The 17,018-nt window shown below is 57.2% G+C and overlaps 1 protein-coding gene across 1 annotated transcript; it reads left to right on the top strand.

Annotated features, from left to right (window-relative positions):
- The first annotated feature begins 1,032 nt into the window (after nucleotides 1-1,032).
- Nucleotides 1,033-16,567, top strand: SNX33 (sorting nexin 33). Its single transcript, XM_084968704.1, has 3 exons — nucleotides 1,033-1,226; nucleotides 1,805-3,667; nucleotides 11,262-16,567. Exons 2-3 carry the CDS (start codon nucleotides 2,197-2,199, stop codon nucleotides 11,513-11,515), a joined length of 1,725 nt encoding a protein of 574 aa, XP_084824830.1. The 5' UTR covers nucleotides 1,033-1,226; nucleotides 1,805-2,196; the 3' UTR covers nucleotides 11,516-16,567.
- Nucleotides 16,568-17,018: the final 451 nt, after the last annotated feature.

Below are 17,018 nucleotides of genomic sequence, written 5' to 3'. Positions count from 1 at the left end.
GCACAATGCCTGTCAGAATCAGTGAGCAAGGTCAAGCCCCCTTTACCTCTCCCCAGAACCCGACCCCGACCACCCCTCTCTCTTCGCGGCTGCTGGCCAAGACAGAACATCGTGACTCCGCAGCCGCAGCCGTACAAAGCAACAAGAACCGGGCTGTGCCTGGGCTTGTTCCCCATCGCTACATACAAGGGATTTTGTCTCCCCTGCTGAAGGAATTCGCCCAGGATAGGGGTGCCCCTGGCTCTGTCTAGCTAGGGTACCTAGGACCTGCAGAGACCAGTATCTCAGCCGGTTCAGGCTTGGGCTTCGGCTTCTTCCATGAGGGCGCCTCTGGCGATGGGACCCCCTCCAGAGAACAATCCCCAGGCGGCGCCACTGCGGTGCCGCGTCCCGCCGGAGCGGGGGGTGGGGGACAGAGGAGTGGGAGGTGGCGTCTGCGGCTTTCCGCACATCCTCTCTCCCAGGTTCCAACTCTGGCGCACACCTTGGAGCACCGCACTCTAAAAACTTTAGGAGTTTTCCCTCACTTGCGTCATGGAAAAGGCTGGAGGGTGACGGAGCCCGGGAGGCGAGGCGGCGGCTGGAGAGCTCCCCCGCGCGGCGCTTAAGCCTCTCCGGGCGAGAGGTGTCTCCCAGCGGGGCCAGATGGGCAGAGGGGTGCGGCTGCCCTAGGGGCTGGCCCTGGAGGCTTGCGGGCCCCCTAGTTCCAGTGGTCTCCTCGCTCGCGTATCCCGATCTCGGCGCGAGGGAGTGAAGGCGACGGCCAAAAAGAAAAGCTAAAAGTAGGCGGGAGCCGAGCTCTTGCGCCCCAGGCCCGCGGGAGGGCGGAGCCGGGCCGTCCTTGGCCAGCCAGGACGCACGGAAGTGCAGTGGAGTTTGCCCAATTCCCCAGCCTGCTTTTCCTTCTCTCTCCCTGTCCCCACCCCTCACCTCCCCCCCACCCCCACTCCGCTGTTCCCTCCTTCCTTGGGACGCCACCTCCCGGAATTGCCTTTTTTTGTTGTTTTGGAGCTGGCTTCTCTCTGGCGGCGCAGAGTGGCTGCGAACGCTGGAGAAGAAGGAGGGCTGGGGGCGCAGCCCGCCACCCACCGGCGCCCACCCGCCACCGGCCAACCGCCCACCGGCGGAACCCCGCGGGGTAGAGCAGAGGACCGACGGTCAGACGCCCGGGCGGGCTATCTGCACTTCGGAGCTGACTCGCCAAACTCCCTGTTGAGTGTTTGTGTGTACGCGAGGGGCGGGGGGTCTACGCGCCGGGGCCGGTTACCGCTGGGGTTACCTTTGGACGAGGGTCCTTGGACTCAGATCAGGGTCAGACTCAGGCTCAGAAACTGCTGAGGAATTAAACAAACAAAAGAGGCCACTCAGCTAGTGGCCAGAAGTCGCCTGAGCGCCTCGTCGCGTCCCCTTCTTCCCCGGGGAGGGGGCTGGCCACTTGGGGGCGGGGAGAGGACAACCGAGCGGGCTGGGGGCTGGGGGCGCGGCGGGCCGCCGGGGTCGAGGAGTTGGCGGCCTGTTGTGTAAGCCTCGGTCCTTGTTTTCCCGGCCTGGCTCGTTGTGAAGCCGGACACATCCACCCTTGGATTCGATTCAGGAGGCTGCTGCTTTTCTCCTTGCCCCTCTTGGATTTTCTGGATTTTTGAAAACCCAGTGGCCCAGGAAGAGGAGGAGGAAGGAGGAAGGGGCAGATCTGCGGAGGAATTTGAGAGCCTCCCGGGGCCTGAAGAGCCAGAAGGAGCTGGGAGCCAGCGCTGCCGCCGGGTTTCTGGGACGGTGGTTTCCAAGTGATTCTCTTCTATTTTAGAACACGTTCCAGTGGAAAGTGTCGAATTCTTGCCCTTTCAGAGCCGATTTCTCGAGTCACTTGACTTTTCTTCTGACTGTGGGAGGAGGAGAGACTCCCCCTCAGGGGCTGCGGAAGGAAGGGAGGAAGACTGTGGACATGAACCCTCCCTGCTCACAGGCATGTGCGGGGAGACCTGGTAGGTCGGTTTCTGACCTGTGGATATTGCTTTGAAGAGAGTGAGGCTGACACCATCTGTGGATACCGAGAACACCCCCCCCCCCCAGGGGCGGAGAGTCCAAGGGCTGTGGCAGGCCTCTGCTTGCTGGTGCATCCTTGGACACCCTAGCAAGTGTCTCTCTCCAGTTTTGGGCAGGACCCTCTCCTCGTCTTTCTGTTCCACTGACCCAGCCATGGCACTAAAAGGCCGAGCCCTCTATGACTTCCGCAGTGAGAACAAAGAGGAGATCAGCATCCAGCAGGATGAGGACCTGGTCATCTTCAGCGAGACCTCCCTGGATGGCTGGCTGCAGGGCCAGAACAGCCGCGGTGAGACAGGGCTCTTCCCTGCCTCTTACGTGGAGATCATCCGTTCTGGCACGAGTGCCAACCATGCTGACTACTCTAGCAGCCCTGCAGGCTCTCTGGGCACTGAGGTGAGCTTGTATGACAGCTCCAGTGTGGCCAACCCTTCCAGGAGTGCTGGGGGCAGTGGCTTCCTCTCAAACCAGGGCAGCTTTGAGGAGGACGATGATGATGACTGGGATGACTGGGATGATGGCTGCACAGTGGTAGAGGAGCCACGGGCTGGTGGGCTGGGCACCAATGGGCACCCCCCACTCAACCTCTCCTACCCTGGTGCATACCCCAGCCAACATATGGCCTTTCGGCCAAAGCCACCCCTCGAGCGGCAGGACAGCTTGGCATCTGCCAAGCGAGGCAGCGTGGTGGGGCGCAACCTCAATCGCTTCTCGTGCTTCGTGCGCTCTGGCGTGGAGGCCTTCATCCTGGGTGATGTGCCCATGATGGCCAAGATCGCAGAGACATACTCCATTGAAATGGGCCCTCGAGGCCCCCAGTGGAAGGCCAACCCCCACCCATTTGCCTGCTCGGTAGAGGACCCCACCAAACAGACCAAATTCAAGGGCATCAAAAGCTACATCTCCTACAAGCTCACACCCACCCACGCCGGCTCACCTGTCTACAGGCGTTACAAACACTTTGACTGGCTCTATAACCGCCTGTTGCACAAGTTCACTGTCATCTCGGTGCCCCACTTGCCAGAGAAGCAGGCCACAGGCCGCTTTGAGGAGGACTTCATTGAGAAACGGAAACGGCGGCTCATCCTCTGGATGGACCACATGACCAGCCACCCTGTGCTATCCCAGTACGAGGGCTTCCAGCATTTCCTCAGCTGCCTGGATGACAAGCAGTGGAAGATGGGCAAACGCCGGGCCGAGAAGGACGAGATGGTGGGTGCCAGCTTCCTGCTCACCTTCCAGATCCCCACGGAGCACCAGGACCTGCAGGATGTGGAGGACCGGGTGGACACCTTCAAAGCCTTCAGCAAGAAGATGGACGACAGCGTCCTGCAGCTCAGCACCATAGCATCGGAGCTGGTGCGCAAGCATGTGGGGGGCTTCCGCAAGGAATTCCAGAAGCTGGGCAATGCCTTTCAGGCCATCAGCCATGCCTTCCAGATGGATCCCCCCTTCAGCTCTGAGGCCCTCAACAGCGCCATTTCTCACACGGGCCGTACCTATGAAGCTGTTGGTGAGATGTTTGCTGAGCAGCCCAAGAACGACCTCTTCCAGATGCTCGACACGCTTTCTCTCTACCAGGGCCTGCTCTCCAACTTCCCCGACATCATCCACCTGCAGAAAGGTAAGAGCTGGTGCAGGCTGGAGCCCCTGACAGCATCTCCACTCTGCCGGGCACTAGTGGTGTGAGGATGGCCTAGGTGGAGCACAGCAGTGCAGTCGGTCTTTCTGTCTTTGTCTCATTCATTTATTCAACAGGTGTGTTGAGTGCCTACCAGGGGGCAGGTGCTATTCTAGGTTCAGGGGTGTTATTATGGACAGGTCTGATCCCTGTCCTCATGGAGCTCATGGCTCACCTTCTTCATTCATTCATTCATTCATTCATTTGTTTTCTCTGTTTCCTGATAAACTGAGCCCTTCAGGTTCAGGCTGGGTTCTGGGAGTACGGAGCTCTGTGCCCTTGAAGAGCCCACAGGCTCATGGGGGACATGGACACAGACCCAGATAACGAGAGTACAGAATGTAGCTGGTCTTCCCGCTCCTCACAAGCTTGCCTCCCTGCCTTTGCCTCTTCAGAGCCTGTTCTCAGTGCTGCACACCCTATCTGTGAGCTGCCTATCTGTGTTCAGGAGGGTGGCTTCCCCCATTTTGCAGGTGAAGAAGCTGTGTCCACAGAAGGGTGGTTGTACAGGGAGTCCATGGCCCAGCTGGGACTGTCCCTTCCTCCTGCGCCTCCCCAAAGACACATCCATATTGGCTACCTCCCAAGCCCAGCTATGTGTTGAGTTCTCACGGCCCCCTCCCTAGGGGAGGAACAGGAAGGGTCCCTGTTACTGTGGGGCTGTCAAGGAACTGCCAGGGAAGTGACTCATAGCTGGGTCACCTAGGGGCACCCGGGCTGGGCTGGGGGAGAAAGCAGGGGTCCAGGGCACTACCCACTTTGTCCATCCAATTCACTCTTCCTGAGCCTGGCCTCTCTTCTGGCCTGAGCAGTGAGTCAGGGACTGACCCGGCAGGTGCCTGGGTCCCAGGGACTACAGGCAGGACAGGAGAGAGGCGTGGTCCTCCCCAGGGCTGCTTGGTAACTCAGGAAGAACGTCTGCAGGGCGTGGGGCTGGCTCCCAGGCCCCTAGGCCCTGAGGTCAGGCCTGGCTTGGTGGGGAGTTTTCCTCTGGGTGGGGCCAGGAGGCAGAGCTCCAGGCTAAGCTGGGGGACAGCAAGCACCACCAAAGCACCACCACCCTACCCTGGTCCCCGGCAGAGTCTAGAGTAAACCAGCCTTGTTCTGCTTCACCAGCAGGTTAACTTCTAGAATTCTTCCAGCTCCTAGCCTCCTTTCTCCCCTCACTTTCTCTTCCTTCTTCTCCTCTCTTTCTTTTTTTCTCTCCTCCACATACCTCTCTTCCTCTTGCCCTTCTTTCAGCTTCAGGAGACATTGAGGCTTGAGTTCTGGCCCTTTCTTTGCCCCCAGTTTGCTGTGCGCCTCCCCCTCTCTGGGCTTTAGTTTCCTGGTCTATAAAACAAGGGGCGGGAGTTCCCGTCGTGGCGCAGTGGTTAACGAATGTGACTAGGAACCATGAGGTTGCAGGTTTGATCCCTGCCCTTGCTCAGTGGGTTGAGGATCTGGCATTGCCGTGAGCTGTGGTGTAGGTCGCAGACGCAGCTTGGAGGGATCCCGCGTTGCTGTGGCTGTGGTGTAGGCCAGTGGCTACAGCTCTGATTAGACTCCTAGCCTGGGAACTTCCATGTGCTGCAGGAACAGCCCTAGAAAAGGCAAAAAGACAAAAAACCACAAAAAAACAAAAAACAAAACAGAAAAAAACAAGGGACAATGTGGTGTTCCCATTGTGGTTCAGTGGGTTAAGATCCCCACTAGGATCCATGAAGATGCAGGTTCAATCCCTGGCCTCACTCAGGGGGTTAAGGATCTGGTGTTGCATAAGCTGTGGCATAGGGCACAGATGTGGCTTGGATTCAGTGTTGCTGTGGCTGTGGTGTAAGCTGGCAGCTGCAACTCCGATTTGACCCTTAACCTGGGAGCTTCCATATGTCACAGGTACAGGCCTAAAAAAACTAAAAAAAAAAAAAAAAAGAGAGAGAGAGAGGAAAAAAATTAAACAAAGGAGGATGGACACGGTGAGCTCTTAGCTTTGGAGGTGGGAGAGACTCTGGGGGAGGGTCTGGTTGAGGACAGAGTGATGCCTTAGTTCCGACTCTGGGCCCTGGGGCAGGGATAGGGCGGGGTAGTGGCCGGGGCCAGCTGGGGCCCACTGGGGCAGGTGTCTCCCTGTGCGGAAGTGGAGCCACGCTCACTGCCGCGCTAGGGTCTGGGAAAGCTGGTTCGACCAGCTCCTTGGATGGCGTGTTTCTGTGTGGGCAGCTGGGGAGGGAAACAGGAGAGGTGATGCAACAGCTGCCCCTGCGCAGTGTCTGGGGACCCTCGCCCAGGGCAGAGCTCGAAGCAGGAAGGCAGCCGCCTCCTCAGGGCTTCCAGGCTCCCGTTGAAGCAGGAGAGAGTAAAGCCGGGCCCTGGGGCAGGGAGACAGAGCTGAGTGAGGCCCCTCTGAGTTTCCACTGGAAGTGTTTCTAAGGTGAGGGGCCAATAGCCCTCATGGCGATGTCTTCAACCTCAGGCAGAGGCTGACTCACTCTCCCTTACCTGGGGGACCCCTCCCCATTAGGCCAAGTTCTTCTGGGCTTACTCTTTCTCTTTCTGGGTTCTGCACTGCCACTTCTAGGCCTATGGTGGGGTGAGGGAGGGAGGAGAGCTTGAAATCTGGCTGAGACAGAATTGGGCAGGCTGTGGGGGCAAACACAGCCTGATGAGGGGAGAAGGTGTTCTGTTGGCCTTGTGGATAGAAGCCTTTCACAGAGGAAGGAGCAGGAAAGTTGGGCCCGGGGCCCCCCGGATTCTGTCCAGCCTGGTTATGGATCTGAAAGATAGTGAGAGTGTGGGGAGGCCTTGGAAGGAAGGAGACCAGGATTTCAACAAATGGTGCCTTTGAGGCGACCCTGGGTGAGATTTCTCCCCTGAAAAAACTTAGCAAAATGGGACATGGAACCTGGTTGGTGCTGCTGAAGCCCAACGGCCTGTCTCTCCACTGACCCGGCCTGTGGAGCTCAGTTTAGGGGTCTTCTAAGAGATGGGCAACCATATAATTTACCATCCAATCTTGGGGGTGAGAGGGAGCCTCAGGGCACTCTTGGGGGTGAAAGGGAGCCTCAGTCGTAGTTACCGGGGACAACACAGGGAAACAGGGACTGTCCAGGGCCCCTGGCTGAGAGCCGGCCAGGCCAGGGCTCTGTCCTAAGATTCATGACAAGCTGGGGGTCGGTGTCCCTTCCATTTTCAGCTGAGGCACGGCGAGGTGGGATATAATCAGAGTAGGAATTGGAGCCCAGGCGTCCCTGACTCCACAGCCAGGCTGTTTCTTACTGTGTCTCTCAGGCATGGGAGTGCCCTAAGGGATGGGCGCCTGAGGTAGATGAGCCAGAGGGGAAAGACGAGGGTGGGGGCTTGGGTACTCCAGCACCAAGTCAGCTGGCATCCTTGGTGGGCCGGAGGCAAGCCTGGGACCACAGAGCAAGCAACGGAGGGGCTGTGGAGCTCACAGGTTGGCCACAGCAAAGTGGACCTTACAGGACCAAGTGTTTGCCTGGGGAACAGGTGGGTCCAGCCCCTGTGTCCTGGGCCATTGTCTCCCTTCCTAGGCTTCCATGAACTACATATCCTAGCTCCACAAGCCACCACCAGCTAGGTCTTGGTTGTGACTGAAAAGCAGTTTGCACATAGTTGTCTGTGGCATCTGGTGCTTTTATTCTGTCAGGCGCCATCCTGAGTCCTTTAAACATTAGTTCATTTAAACCTCGGCTGTGACAATAGGGTGGGTACTGTTATTATTATCCCATTTTACCGATGTGGAAACTTGAAAGCACTATACTGCTGTGAGCAGCTGTCAGCAGCATCCTGTCTAGTCCAGCCTGTCCCATTGACAGTGGGGAGACTTGTAGCCCTTGCTGGAGGTGACCCAGTTAGGACTAGGACTCAGCCCTCCTGGTAAGGGTGGGTGGTAACTACCTGCAAGAGGCAGCAACAGGATGGATCAAGTGGGGAGTTTAGGGAATATGCTGGGGACCTTGGGGCTTTGAGGCTTCAACTCTCCTTTCCCTGTTCCTGGGACCCAGCCTACAGGACAACTGCAGGGCAGGAGGCGCCCCTGGGGCCTCAGCTCTTGGGTTGAGTCTTAGGTGGAATGCAGAGGTGCAGGCCCGAGCCCTGACTCCCAGTCTGTCTCTGGGGCGATTTAGTGTTAGCTGGTCCCAGCCCCACATCTGAGTCACAGGGTGGAGGGGTGACAGAGCACAGGGTGGGGCTCTGCCTCCCCCCTGCAGCCTTTGCCCCCCATCCCTGGCTCCCTGCCTGTCTGTGGATACCTCGAAGTTGCAATAGATTCATTCCTGTTATCTGGGCTTCAGTTTCCTTCCTGGGCAAGAAAAGTCATGGACAAGAAAAAGGCCATGGGCAAGAAAAGCCCTCTTTTTTTGGCCACCCTTTTGTGGCATATGGAGTTCCCAGGTCAAGGATGGGATCCGAGCTGTGGTTGTGACCTAAGCCGTAGATGTGGCAACGCCAGATCCTTAACCACTGTGCTGGGCTGGGGATCAAACCTGCATCCCAGCGCTCCCAAGATGCTGCCGATCCCATTGCACCGCAGCTGGAACTCCAAGAAAAGCCCCCTCGAAAGCAGGTCTACCCTGCTGTACCCAGACTTTCTTTCTTTCTTTTTTTTTTTTTTTGTTTTTTTGCCTTTTCTAGGGCCTCACCTGTGGCATATGGAGGTTCCCAGGCTAGGGGTCCAGTTGGAGCTGTAGCCATCAGCCTACGCCAGAGCCACAGCAACTTGGGATCCAAGCCGTGTCTGCCACCTACACCACAGCTCACAGCAACGCCGGATCCTTACCCACTGAGAGAGTCCAGGGATCGAACCTACAGCCTCATGGTTTCTAGTCAGATTCGTTAACCACTGAACCACGACGGGAACTCCTACTCAGACTTTCTTAGGAAGGTGGAATTCAGGTCCTAGTTTCCCTTGTTTGAAGCCTAACTCTGGTTTCTTTGTCCTGCTGTTTTCTGCCTTTCTTCCTGGGGTTGTCCCTACCCCTTAGGAGTGTCTCAGATTCCTGGGTCCATGGTCTGGGCACCCACACATGTGCCTGGGGGACCTGACTGGGCTCCCTGCAGTAGAAGTGGTGTCCACTCCCAGCTGTGGAGGGGTAGGCCTCCCTGACTTATGGGGCAGGAAGGAGGCTGCGACCCCCTTGGCAAGCCCCTTCTCGTCAGGGCCTGAGTTTCCTCTGTACAGTAGGTGTAGGGGGGAGTGGACAGCTGGCCTCGAGGGCCACTCCGGATCTGAAGTCCCATATGGAGTCCTCGTCCTGGGCTTTGGGGCGATCCCTCTTCTTCTGCGTGGGCTGGGACAGGCGGGATGGAATAGAAGGCAATGGGTGCTTCAAGGAAGGTGGTGAAACGACCGAGTGGGCCAGGAGCTGGGGGCTGCAGAGTTCTTTTGGGTGCTGTGTGAGCAGCCCTGGAAATGTTCTGAATTTGAGCCGAAGGCAAAGTGGCCCTTTCTGCAGTGGCCCCCTATTAGCCAATTAGCCACATACTTGCCCTTGAATATGGGTGCTGTTCCTAAGGGCATTCAGAGTGATTTCCAGCACTTAGTACATGTTCACTAAGTATATCTTAGGAGGAGTTCCTATCATGGCTCAGTGGAAATGAATCTCGCTAGCATCCATGAGGACGCAGGTTCGACCCCTGGCCTCGCTCAGTGGGTTAAGGATCCAGCGTTGCCGTGAGCTATGGTGTAGGTCGCAGACATGGCTCAGATCTGGCTATGCTGTGGCTCTGGCGTAGGCTGGTGGCTACAGCTCCGATTGGACCCCTAGCTGAGGAACCTCCCTATGCCATGGGAGCGGCCCTAGAAAAGGCAAAAAGACACACACACACACACGAAAATAATCTTGAATGCAGTGAACAACTTGAGAGTAAAAGGAACATGTTTCGAAGGTTCCTAGGAGGCCCCCGCAAGGGAGAAGTGGGGAGCACGGAGCATGAGCATGTTGTTTGTGTGCAGTGGATGCTTTTGAAGTGCTTGGGGAGCGTGCTATCCTCCGTGCTAACCCTCGCCACCTCCTTACTCTTCTTGGCACAGTGGATTCCCTACAGCCCTGCAAGGAGTGCACGCCAAACCGCCCCCTTCTCAGCAGCTCCCCCCACCGGCCTCAGTGCGCAATCCATCAAGTGCCTGTTAAATCAGAACCCAAATATATTTTTTTTCCCCCCTGTCTTTTTGCCTTTTCTAGGGCCACACTCGTGGCACATGGAGGTTCCCAGGCTAGGGGTCTAATTGGAGATGTAGCTGCTGGCCTACACCACAGCCACAGCAACTCAGGATCCGAGCTGTGTCTGCAATCTACACCACAGCTCACGGCAACGCCAGATCCTTAACCCACTGAGCGAGGCCAGGGATCGAACCCGCAACCTCATGGTTCCTAGTCGGATTCGTTAACCACTGAGCCATGATGGGAACTCCAGAACCCAAATTCTTTCCTCAATTGCTTGTTGATTCATTCGGATTCTTCCAAATTGAGTCCCTTCTCCAGGTTCATCCCCTGACCGCCGTCTGTCACCTGGTTATTAGAATGGCTTCCTCTAGTTCCCTAGAGGTGGGGGCTGAGAAGGAAACCTCCAGGTAGCCTTTGAGGCAGTGTGATGGGGGTGGGGGAACCCTGGGGCGGTGAGGTGGGCGGCAGTCTGCCTGGGGGCAGTGGAGGATCCTCTGGGCAGAAGTGGCACCTGATCAGACCTTTGAATTATGCTGAGGGGTCCAGGAGGCAGCCATAGGAGGGTAGGCAAGAGTGAGTTCGATGAATGTGGGGTTAGTGTTGAATGGGTGCAGGACGTAATTCCCAGAGGGCCTCACAGGCTGGGAGAACAGGGGTCCTTGATCTGCAGGCAGAGGGAAGCCAGGGGAAGCTTGGAGCTGTAGGTGCCCAGCTTGGCTGTTCTTTGGGTGCTGTGGAGAACCTCTCAGAGGCTGGAACTGAGGTGGGGAGACCCATGGGGGTCCTGTTGTGGTGGTCCACTGAGGTTGAGTCAGCTTAGCAGACTCATGTCAGGATGTTCCGTGGGTTAGGCTTTGTTCTGGGCATGGGAGAATTTGAACTCACAGCCCAGAGGGAGGCAGTCAGAGAAACCACAGGGAGCCTGGGAGCTGTGATAGGGAGAAGCCCAGGGCATCTGGGAGCACTGAGAGGCACCTGATGCAGTGGGACTGCAGGGAAGGCTTCCTGGAGGAGGTGATACCTGAGCTGGAAGGGGAGCTGGCATGAGAGGAGATGAGGTCTGCGGTGGGTAGGAACAGCCTGGCCCTAGAAAATAATACAACCGGCAGGACTGTGACTAGTCAGGTGTGGGCTGTTGACGGTGGCAAGATGGTACATCTGGTTTAGGATGTGCTGAAGGTGAGGGTTTGGGGGACATCCTGATGGAGACACCCATGTGGCTGGACCATGGGTCTGGAGTCCAGGAGCGAGCCCTGAGTTGGACTGATGAGTGTATTGTCTGCTCTCGAGGTGTCTCCCAGAGGGATTAGGGAGCGAATGGGGGAGACCGGAGCCCTAACCTGCCTTATCCTCCACTCTGCCCACACCAGGTGCCTTCGCCAAGGTGAAGGAGAGCCAACGCATGAGTGACGAGGGCCGAATGGCGCAGGACGAGGCAGATGGCATTCGCAGGCGCTGCCGCGTGGTAGGCTTCGCCCTTCAGGCTGAGATGAACCACTTCCACCAGCGCCGCGAGCTCGACTTCAAACACATGATGCAGAACTACCTGCGCCAGCAGATCCTCTTCTACCAGCGGGTGGGCCAGCAGCTGGAGAAGACGCTGCGCATGTATGACAACCTCTGACCACGTGTGCCTGGCCCTCTCCCCGCCCCAGGGCCTGGTCACTGCAGTGCACTCTGCCCTCCAGACCTTCCCGCGCCAGTAGTGCCTGGGGGAGGTTGGGGGGGCTTTGGAAGAGTCATAGCTATCCCCCATCCCTTAGAAGTGGGGGCACAGCAGGGGTGAGAACAGGGCCAGGAGCCCTTCCGCCCAAGGCCTGGGCTGCTGGTCAGTCATTTGAGGCTGGGCCAGGGTCTTAGCCTCCCCTTGAGCCTCTAGCACTCAATCCCCTGCCACCACCCCTCGTCCATTCAGCAAACTCCCAGGCCTTGGCTGAGCATCCAGGGCTGCAACATGCCTGCCTTTAGGGAGGGCCCTGGTCGAGGTGGCGGTCAGACACAGAAACAGGCAGGGGCAGTGCAGAATGACCTGTGGTTGGAGTTCCCGTCGTGGCTCAGTGGTTTACAAATCCGACTAGGAACCATGAGGTTGCGGGTTCAATTCCTGGCCCTGCTCAGTAGGTTAAGGATCGGGTGTTGCCGTGAGCTGTGGTGTAGGTTGCAGACACGGCTCGGATCCCGCGTTGCTGTGGCTCTGGCATAGGCCGGCGGCTACAGCTCCGATTCAACCCCTAGCCTGGGAACCTCCATATGCCGCAGGAGTGGCCCTAGAAATGGCAAAAAAAGACAAAAACAAACAAACAAACAAACAAAAAAACAAAATCAGAATGACCTGTGGTGAATGAGGGGTTCCAGGAAGCTCGCAGAAGGGCCCACTCACTCATTCTGCTGGTCAGGGATGACTCCACGGAGTAGGTGACATTGGAGCACTGTCTTGAAGAATGACAAGGATCTGCCAGACAGTAAGTGGGGACAGTCCGAGGGTAGGGCATTCAGAGGAGAGGAACAGCATGGCCAAAGCTTCAGAGGCATGAAAACACCCCCTCTTCTCTCCTTAATCTTCCCCAAGCAAGTGCGGTGCCCCCTTGGTCGGGACGATAGAGGGAAGGTATCTGCTTTGCTCCCATGTCCCTGTCCCACACCCACCCCCACCCCCTGCAGGAGGGGCTGCAGGCCAGCTCCCTCCTTACTCTCCTTCACTAGCTGAGCCCCCACCCCTTGGTTAGGGGACCAAGGTGCTGAGACAGGCCTCGGCCCCCGAGGACCCCAGTGGCACCTTCCTGGAGGGAACATCCAAAAGTGACTGGGTATCTGAGTTCACCAGCAATAGCTCCCACACTCCAAGCAGGCTTGGGCCCACCTGCCCACTGCCACTCTCACTGTGATGCCAGGCCGGGTCCTGGTGGGACTGTGCTGTCTCCCAGCCATGTTTACATCCTCAAGGGGGCTACTCCCAGCCCCTCAGGCCAGGGCGTGGTCCAGCAGCGAGTTGGGGGGAACTGACAGGTGCCACTGCTGGCCTTCCCCAGAGGTCATGGGTGTTCCAGGTTGCTTTGGCTTCAATCTTTCTTTCTTGTTTTCTTGATAAACCTTTTACAATTAAGATAACACAGGCATGGCTCCTTATTTGGATCCTGGGGGTCGAGGGGATGAGGGTGAGGGAAGGATGGACCCCTAATTGTCCCTGGGAGCCACTGGACCAGATTCTGAGGTCATGATGGACACAACATTTGCCCCAGAACCTCAAATGTTGAGGGGAGGGCCGTGCTGGTGGGAGGGGCTGGCTGGGGAGCTAGAGGTGGCCGCGGACCCCGGCTGGTGGGATGCATGCCTTTCTCAGACCTCACTCTTCTCATCTCTCAAATGGGTGGCATCCTGCCAGGGTTTTGGCTGTGCTGCTCTGCGGTCCAGGACTGAGGGTCACATAAAGAGGGGACAAGTCTAATCGATAGAAGGTTCCTCTCCCCAGGAGGGCATGTCTCAGTCTGGCCCCCAGAAAGTCCCAGTCTGGAGAGGGGATGGGACTCAGAAACTGTGTCTTCCTTCCCCGGGCAGTCCAGGGTGCCCAGCCCTGCAATGGCTGCCAGGTTGCAAACCGAGGCGGACCCCTTGAATCTGTTCAAACAGGGAATCTGTTTGCACACAGGGAAGAGGAGTGCTGTGGACCCACACTTCTCTCGGGGCAATGGGGACTTGGTGGAGGAGGGCTGCCAGGCTCCAGCCATCAGGGGAGGCTTTGGCCTAGCCAGGGGCCCGGGAAGCTCGTGGCAGTGAGATGGAGTAAGAGGCAGCAGGTGCAAAGGTTAAGGGGAGGCTGAGCTTCCCTGTTCAGGGCAGAGTGTCCTCAGAGGAACTTCTGGAATGGGCCCCTGGCCCTGGGTCAGAATTAGGTCAGCTTTGGGACTTTCTGTGGAATTTTCCCCTCTCTCCTCCCTGCTCTGCTTTCATTTTCCAACCCGTCCGAGGACCTTCCCACCCTTAACCTCCTCCCAGCTTTGACCTCCAGGCGGCCTTCTGCAGTGGGCAGTCTGACCACTGGGTGGTCTAGGGGGTCTTCTTCCCTGGGCTAGTCCCTGGTGGGAATGCTCTCCTTAACTCACGGTGCCCAGAAAGTCCTCTGCTTATACTTTGTCTTGGGAATAGAGTTGCTCTCTGTGATTCTTCCTTGAGGCGGGCCACGTCCTACACCTTCCATCCTCAGGGGGAGGGGCTTGGACCTAGGAAAGACATCAGAACGTGAAGTCTTGGGATGAGCCAAGCCTCCTCTGGGCATCCTGAGGTCTCTAGGCTGAGACAGACCTGTATGTGGTGGGAAGTGAGGACGTCAGGGCTCTTCTCTCTGGTTTCTTTCTATCTCTGTGTTGGTTGGGGTGTTGGGGGAATTTGAGATGGGTCTGGACTGGCCAGAGCCTCTTTCAATGGGGGACTGGGAACCAGTGTGTGTAGGGGGGTATCCTGGTGGTGGCTGGGCCTGCTGGCAGATGTTCACATGCCAGGCAGATGTTCCAGACTAAGCTGGGCCCAGCTGCCTCCAGTTTCCTCCCTGAGCCGGGTGGAAAACAAGGCTTCTCTTTCTGCCCTGGGCAGCTACCAGGACCTGGAGGTGGGGAGTCGGGGACCCCTGATCCCCAGTCTTGGCCCAGCCCAGGAAAGAAGTATGCTTTGTGGCTACATGTGGAGGATGGGGGTGGAGGTAGCTCTCAGATCCTACATCCTGTTGCCTCCTGAACTCAGGAGGGCCATGAGTCATGGTGCCATGGCCGTGCCTTGGTTGTAGTAGAGCCAGGCCCTGGGGGAGACATTGTGGCCCTGGGCCCAGCTCAGCACTGCCTCTGCCTCCCGGGCCACAGCCACATGATCACAGACACAGTGGCCTGACTCAAAGCAGACACAGACACAACCTGCCCATGGGCACACAGGTCACACCTGGCTCCACACACCTATGCATGGTCATGTGCTTGCACAATTGCACTCCCAGCCACTGTGCCACATGCTGTCACATGTTCAGAGCTCTGTCCACACTTGTCCATACCCACATGCGTGCTGATATCCGTTCACAGTGTCAGTCTCAGCCATGTTGTTACTCAGAGCCATACCATGGTTCTGTGCACACTGCCGTACCCTCACACAGTGACACACACACACTCAGACACATGTGGCCACAAAGTCGCACATGCACATAGCCAAGGTGTCACACACATAGATGCTCTTGGACTCCACCTGCCTCACCTCCTTGGGGAGCCAGCTGGGGTCATCCTTCATCTGACACCACCACATTCAATTCCTCATCACGTAGATGGAGAACTTGAGGTCTAGTGAGGGGGTGGCAGTTGGCTGCATAACCCAGTGGGTCTGGGGGATGTTCTCAGGGCAGAGCCCAGCTCCCGGTAGGCTCTGTGGCCTGAACTTACCCACCCCTGGGCCAGTCCCCAGGGCCAGGCTGCCTCTGAAGGCCCCTGGCTGAACCCACTCAACCAAGCTCCTGCCATCTCCCATCTCTGGAGCCAGAGCTGAGGCTGCAGCATCCACAAGAGCAGGAGCCAGGATGAGGTGGGCAGGGCCCAGGCCTGGGCGGGAGGAACATTCCTGCACCATCTCCTCCCCAAGCCTGCGAGCACTGGGCCCGCCCTGCCTGCCTGCCTGCCTGCTGACTCAGGCCTCCAGGAGCCAAGCAGGCTTGGCGCCCTCTCTCACCCCAACCCACTCCAACCTGCTTCCCCACCATTTTGGCTCTGGCACCTCCCTCCCGCTGGTTGGGGCAAGAGGAGATGGTGAGCCCTGGTCAAAAGACTATGGGGACACATAAAAATTCACCTCCCCCAGGCACAGCTCAGAAGGGCTGATTGTGAAACCCCACTCTGAGGTTCAACAAAGCTTTTTTCCTTCAGTTTTGTTTTGTTAGTCAAACCCCAATGCAGTCCAGTCTGTTTAAAAAGCAGTGTCTCACACAGCTGCAGCCTCCTGGGTCCTCGCGGAAGCCCTGGTAGGCATCATTATTCCATTTCACAGATGAAGACACCCAGACTTGACCAGAGGGAGGATGGGACCTGCCTAGGATCACACAGTGGGACCCAGGCAGGGCTGGACTTGGAGCCAACTCTCTGGCTTCATTCCCTAAAGCCACCTTGAGTAACTCATGTAGGTCCAGAGCAGGAGCGTGTGGCAGATCTCACTCCAGAGGTGTGGAAGAATGGGAGGCTGGCAAGGCAATGGCTGAAATGCGCGGGGGCTTTGGGAGGAGGGTGAGTGTCGCCAGCCCCCCAGGGATGAGGAGGCTGGCGCCAGCATTGCACAGTGGCGTCTGCAGTGACTCAGGATCTCCATTTACAAACGAACACGTGCGAGGAACATCGCTTCATTTTTACACAACTGACCCGAATTTCCCTTTTGCTTTCTTATTAACCCACCCAAGAGAAAAGTAATCTGAAATCGAATGGGGACCCCTCCTTTCCCCAGGGAGGCATATCAATTTGGGGGATGGCACATTGGAAAACCTTAGGCAGGCCTTTGGCACTTTGCATTTTAGATACTGAATCTTCCATCCTATCACCCATAGGAAAATCTGCCTGCCTTCCACACTCAGTGTCATCCATGTATACCTATTTCAGTTGGGTTCAGTTAATTACTTGACAGTGTCATGTCTTGTAGATATTTAATTAAATTTTATTCATTTTGAGTCTGTCTTTTCTTTCTTTTGCCTTTTGGTGTTTTGCTACTTTTTTGGGTGGGAGGGGCATAACCATGGCATGCTGAAGTTCTCAGGCCAGGGATCCAAACCCCAACAAAGTAGTGACCCAAGGCATTGCAGTGACAATGTCAGATCCTTAAGCTGCTGCACCACAGGAGAACTCCCTGTTCTGCTGCTCCTTTTCCCCCCTAGCTGCAAGCATTGTGGTGGGTTCTTGCAGAGCTCCTGGGCCCTGGCGCTGGGTCTGTAGTGTCCACCATTGGTCCTAGGTTAGCATCGGCCCCTTTGGTCATCTTCCCCCACCTCCTGCCTTCCCACCACCTGCCCTTTGACCCCCCCTCCCCCGAAGCCTCTGCGGGCCTGGCCCTTCCCACTCAGGGTTCTCGCAATTGCTCTGGCACCTTGCGGGCCTCAGGGAACCTCAAGGGGCTGGCAAAAT

The sequence above is a fragment of the Sus scrofa genome, chromosome 7 (assembly GCF_054392235.1).
Source record: "Sus scrofa isolate SSC_HxYL_T2T_F1_AM1 chromosome 7, Sscrofa_HxYL_maternal_Yorkshire_Landrace_v2.0, whole genome shotgun sequence".
Taxonomy (NCBI): domain Eukaryota; kingdom Metazoa; phylum Chordata; class Mammalia; order Artiodactyla; family Suidae; genus Sus; species Sus scrofa.
Note: the sequence above shows the minus strand (reverse complement) of the source record. Positions and strands in the feature narration are given on the sequence as shown.